General features: G+C 54.9%; 1 protein-coding gene across 1 annotated transcript in view; it reads right to left on the reverse strand.

Annotated features, from left to right (window-relative positions):
- The window catches only part of LOC143018875 (uncharacterized), a 37,214-nt gene extending 33,573 nt beyond the window's left edge, over window positions 1-3,641 (reverse strand). Inside the window, exon 1 of the mRNA XM_076174429.1 lies at window positions 1-3,641. This exon is cut by the window's left edge and continues 735 nt beyond it. Within this exon, the coding sequence (XP_076030544.1) occupies window positions 1-3,064 (3,064 nt within the window). The 5' untranslated portion in view covers window positions 3,065-3,641.
- Between the last annotated feature and the right edge of the window lie 1,359 nt (window positions 3,642-5,000).

Genomic DNA, 5,000 nt, shown 5'->3' on the forward strand with positions numbered 1-5,000 from the left:
GCAGCGTGGAGGACCATGCGACACTCTTCGGTCTGCGTCCGGGGCCACGACCAGAGTTCTCCCAAGGACCTAGATCAACGTCGCCTCTGTCAGCGTTCCTTGCCGCCACTGATGGTGGCTTCATCCAAGATTCAGTCCTTTCAAGAAGAGCCAGTATGTCGTCCCGATCTCGTGTCGTAATGCCGCTCTCAGGGACTCTTCCTCCATCATTTCTGTGAGTTTCCATTCCTTCGGAGATGTTAGTCTCCTGAAGCCGCATCTTCGTCATCCCCAAGCCCGGGTGGACCCCGTGGCCAGGATTCTGCGACGATCCGGAGGAAGAGGAGGAGGCGCCCTGCCGCAGCGTCCCGCAGGACATGACCGCAACCCCAGACGGCTCCTCTTGCGAAACTTCCCGGTGATCCTCAGCTTCGTTTAGATTACCGTTGACTTCGAGGAGGAGATTTGTCTGCTGGGGAAGATCCATGACAGAGGTAGCGTTTCCTCCTCCTCCTCCCCCGTCCTCTCCTGCGACAAGACCTCCCGGACAATTCCCTGAAATTTCACCCTTCAGAGGCTCCTTCAAACTCTGGTTATACGCCTTCGACAGACCCACGTCCTCCTTCAGCGTCGGCGGCGGCGACGTCGTCCAGGGGACACCCACGAGTAAGCACTTCTTCTGTTCCTCCTGGCCATGAGTGCACGTGCCTCCTCCTCCTCTTCCTCCTCCCGCGGGTAAATCCGGCCGAGGGCTACCGAGCTCCAGATGGTGTAGGACCTTCGGGACAGTGAGGTCCTTCTCTCTTAGGCTGCTGTAGATGCTGTGGTCCTCGTTTATGGCAAGCCCTTGATGGTGGTGGTGATTGTCGTTGTCTTCCTTCTGCTCCAGCTCCGCCTGCCGAGGATCCATCGAGACCAGACACTCCAAAGGGCACTCCAGCTCCATCTTCGGAAGTTCGACAATGCTCCTTTCGGTGGCATGGCGTACCCGTTGTTCTTCCTCGTCTGGAGGAGGACGTTGGCCCGAAGGCGACTCCTGAGGAGGCGAAGGCGCTGGGGGCGAGAGCGAAGACGAAGGCGATGGTGTTGGTGTTGGTGACGGCGACGGTGACGACGACGGTGAGGGGCGCTTGGGCGCAACTACCGCTCCATAGGAAATTCGTCGATCTACCGTGGCCGCGTCAGGTCTATTGTCCAAGACCACGCCGGAGGTGACGTCGTTGTCGCCGCCGCCCCCGCCCCGTGGGCGCATCTGTATCTCGCTGAGGGGCCTGGCCGCCAAACCCGCGCTCTCGAACCACACGTTGTAACCCATGGGCACAGCACCTCCTCCTTCTCCTCCTACAGGAACACCCCCGCCTCCCGGAGTATTACCGTTCCACTCGTCCAGAAGGTCCTCGGGTCCCTTCACCACGTTCCCCAGCTGGATAACCACCTGCGCCCTCTGGCTCTTGGGTCGAGGAGGGGGTGCCGGGGGCGGCGGCGACGGGGATGCTGGCGTGGTGGTGCCTGTCGCGTCCCAAGACGTCGTCAACGTCGCCGTCGGGCACTTCTCCTCCGTAGCACCACCGTCGTCGCCGTCCCCGCCGACCCCGTCCTTTTGCCACGTCCGCACCTCCCGCAGGAGGGAAGGGCGAGGGCGTCTGCGCCTTGCCACCGTGCTCCCGTAGTGGAGGCAGATGTACGGGTCACCCTCGAGGGGCCAGGCCACTTCCCCCGAGAGCGCCTTCTCCCCTCTATAGAAGAGGTGCCCCTCGGTGTCCAGCCCTTGATCTTGCTGCTGCTGCTGCTGGAGGAGGAGTCGAGCGTTGTTCTGGTTGGGGAGGAAAGGTCGCCTCCGGATGGCCTCAGCCGCCCCCGGCAAGAACTCCTGAGGCGTGTTCTCCGCCCGGAGGCCCTTCCGAGGAACTTTGTTGCGCGGGCCGGGCTTCTTCTTCCTTCGGCGGGTGCCCCGCTCCCCGTCGTCAAAGCATCCTCGGTCCTGCACAGGGATCGGGTAGGGCCTGGGCCGTCGCAGGGCAGCGTTGGCCGCGGTGCCTCTAGCTGCGCCAACACCGCCGCCTCTGGTCGCGCCCTTGGCGGCGGCGTTAACTGGCACAAGAGTCACGGAGCTAACATGTTGGACTCCTCCTCCTCCTCCTCCTTCGCCCCCTCCAGCAGGAACTCTCCTAACTAAATCCACCTTTTTCATGTTATTATTATTCTTCCCCGAGGGACTCGCGGACGAGTTCTCCCCCCGAAGGAGCACCCGCCTCCTGTCTCTGCTCTCCCGCTCACGTCCGCTCCTGCTGGGATCCACGGCCCTGGCCAAGTTGGCCAGGTGGTCGTCGTCGATGTAGATGGCGGCCGGCCTCTGCCGGCTCGCCTGCTGGGGGCGCGGTGCCGCCCGGCATACTTCACAGTCGCGGTGCCATTCTCCGGACGAAGGTGTGGGCGAACTGAAAGTGCTCCTTGGGTATTCCGTCGGGGTGACGCGATGGTGGGTGTTCAGGTACTGTCTGGAGTCTGGTGCTCGCCTGTAGGGATCCCATGCACCACAACCACAACTGCCACCACTATCACCAGCACCGCCACCACCGCCGCCTCCGTCAGGAGAATGGAAATGCAGCGCCCCACCGCCGGTAAGCAAACGCGCGTCTACGGACGGGTCAGACTTGCGTTTCCTCCTGTCGGCGGAGGAGGCGTGGCGCGGAGCCAGGGGCCGGAGGCTCGGGCTACGGCTGATGGCCGCCCCTGCGGTCGGCGGCGCCGGCGCATGCGGCGACTGCACCAATTCCCGCCTCGCTCCGCCCCCACTGCCGGCGGAGAAGCCGTCCCGCTGCAAGGACAGTTCTCGCCTTCCGCGGGAGGAGGACCTCGCCCTCTCGCGCCCTGTGCCGCCGCGTCGTCCTCCTTCCTCAGAAGCGGGAGACCGCTGGGTAACCATGGCCGGCAGAGTGGTAGCCTGCCGAGGGCGACCCTCAAACCCGTGGGCCTCGAGGGGCAGCATCGTCGGGGCACTTCGGGACTTCGAGGGGCCCGAGCCGAACATGCCACCTCCTCCTCCAACGCCCCCTCGACTCTGGCTACTTTCGGTGAGACCCATGATGATGATGATGAGGCCGGCGGCGGCGGCGGTGAGGGCGGTGAGGGCCCGGGCCAAGGGCGCCCGACGCCCGGGTGCCTGAGAGGCACTACCACAGGAGATGGTTCACAGTGAACCAGGACGGGTGCTTCTCCACCCACCACCGCACATGACCGGTACCGGACTGGCGCCGGTCGCCTACGTCGTCGTCAGGTGTGGCGGACGCTGCTCCGGGCTCCTCCTCAGTCCTGCCGCGGCTGCAAGGGCGCATCTGCTCACACTTCGCAGTCACCTACGTCAGCTAAATGCAGCGGTGGCCACGTCTCCAGCACACGCGCATTCTACCCTCTGTTCGATCGGGTATGGCGTTACTTTACTGCGACGCCAGTGCGACAACTGTTCTCGTAAAAGGTGCCACCTCACCATGTAAATATCTTTAGGTCTTGCCCGCTACCACTTGGGTCCACCCCGGTGCCTTGCTGAGGCTGTGGCACTCTCGGGGAAGGCTTCTGCACGAAACGCGAGGGCCGAAAAGAAAATTGCTCGTGAGGAAGGGAGAAAAGTCAAGACTCAAAGACAACCAATCCTAGCGACTATCATCGCTTCCTCACATATTATACACACAAAGGATTACAAAGGATTACAAAGGAAGGGTATGCCGACAGGAGACTTTTTGATCCATAATTACATCCGATGCGGAAAAAAATAATAGATAAGTAAATAAATAAATGAAATAAAAAGATAATAGTAATACACAAAACAGAATAATAACAATATTTTACAATGAATAAAAATAAACATAATAATGAATTATTCAATTAAATAAAATAAAATAAATGGCAGGCATTACAGTACATTGCTTGGGTGTTTATCTAAATGAATCTTAAAACTTCGAACTGTACTACATCACACTGCCTCAGCAGGAAGTTTATTCCATTCATTTACTACACGGTTGGCGAAGTTGTTTTTACCCACTTCCAAATAAAATCTTCTTCCTGACAGCTTGAGACCATTATTTCTTGTCTGATTCGCATTCGGTGTAAACATTTCGTCACTTTCGATGTTAGTTTCCTTTGGAATCTTAAATATCTGTATCAGTTTATCCCTGAGTCTACGCTTTTTAGGGAAAATAGATTCATATGTTTTAGTCGATTTTCGTATGATTTGTTTCTGACATTTGGAATCAGTTTTGTGGCTGGTAGTGTACTTTTTCCAATCTGTCAATGTCTTTAATAAGATTCGGTGATTATACGGAAAAAGCATATTCCAAATGTGGACGAACTAAAGATTTATAAAGATTGTTAATGACAGATGGACTTTTAAAATCAAAAGATCGCGCAATGAGTTCTAGAATCTTATTTACTTTCTTCGAGTCAGATATACACTGATAAGATGATTTGAGATCATTACTGATAATTACGCCCAGATCCTTTTCACTATCCACTTATGTTAACGACTTTCCAAATAAATTGTAATCGTAATTATTGTTATTTTTACCCATGTGCATAACCTTACATGTGTTGAATTTTATCAGCCACTTTTCAGACCATTGCTGTAATTTATCTAAATCTTCTTGCATATCTAATTGGTTTAAGTGATAATTTGCCATTCCGCACAGTTTTGTATTATCAGCAAATTTGGAGGCAATAGATGCCCGTGGTCTATATCATTTATAAATACTATAAGTAGAAGTGGTCCAAGAACGGAACCCTGAGGAACTCCATTCGTAACATTTTTCTATCTAGAAGTTTTGTCATTTAGAACTCTGTTTACGATCGTTTCACCAGTTACTAGTTCGGCTTAATAGGTTATCACACATATACATGCACACATACACACACGCACATTTGATATATATATATATATATATATATATATATATATATATAATATATATATATGCATACAACGTTTAATTCTACCCATTCCTGGTTGGTGGCGGTGACCCCACGGGAAA

The sequence above is a fragment of the Oratosquilla oratoria genome, chromosome 36, assembly GCF_046742065.1.
Source record: "Oratosquilla oratoria isolate Oo_2021 chromosome 36, ASM4674206v1, whole genome shotgun sequence".
NCBI classification, from domain to species: domain Eukaryota; kingdom Metazoa; phylum Arthropoda; class Malacostraca; order Stomatopoda; family Squillidae; genus Oratosquilla; species Oratosquilla oratoria.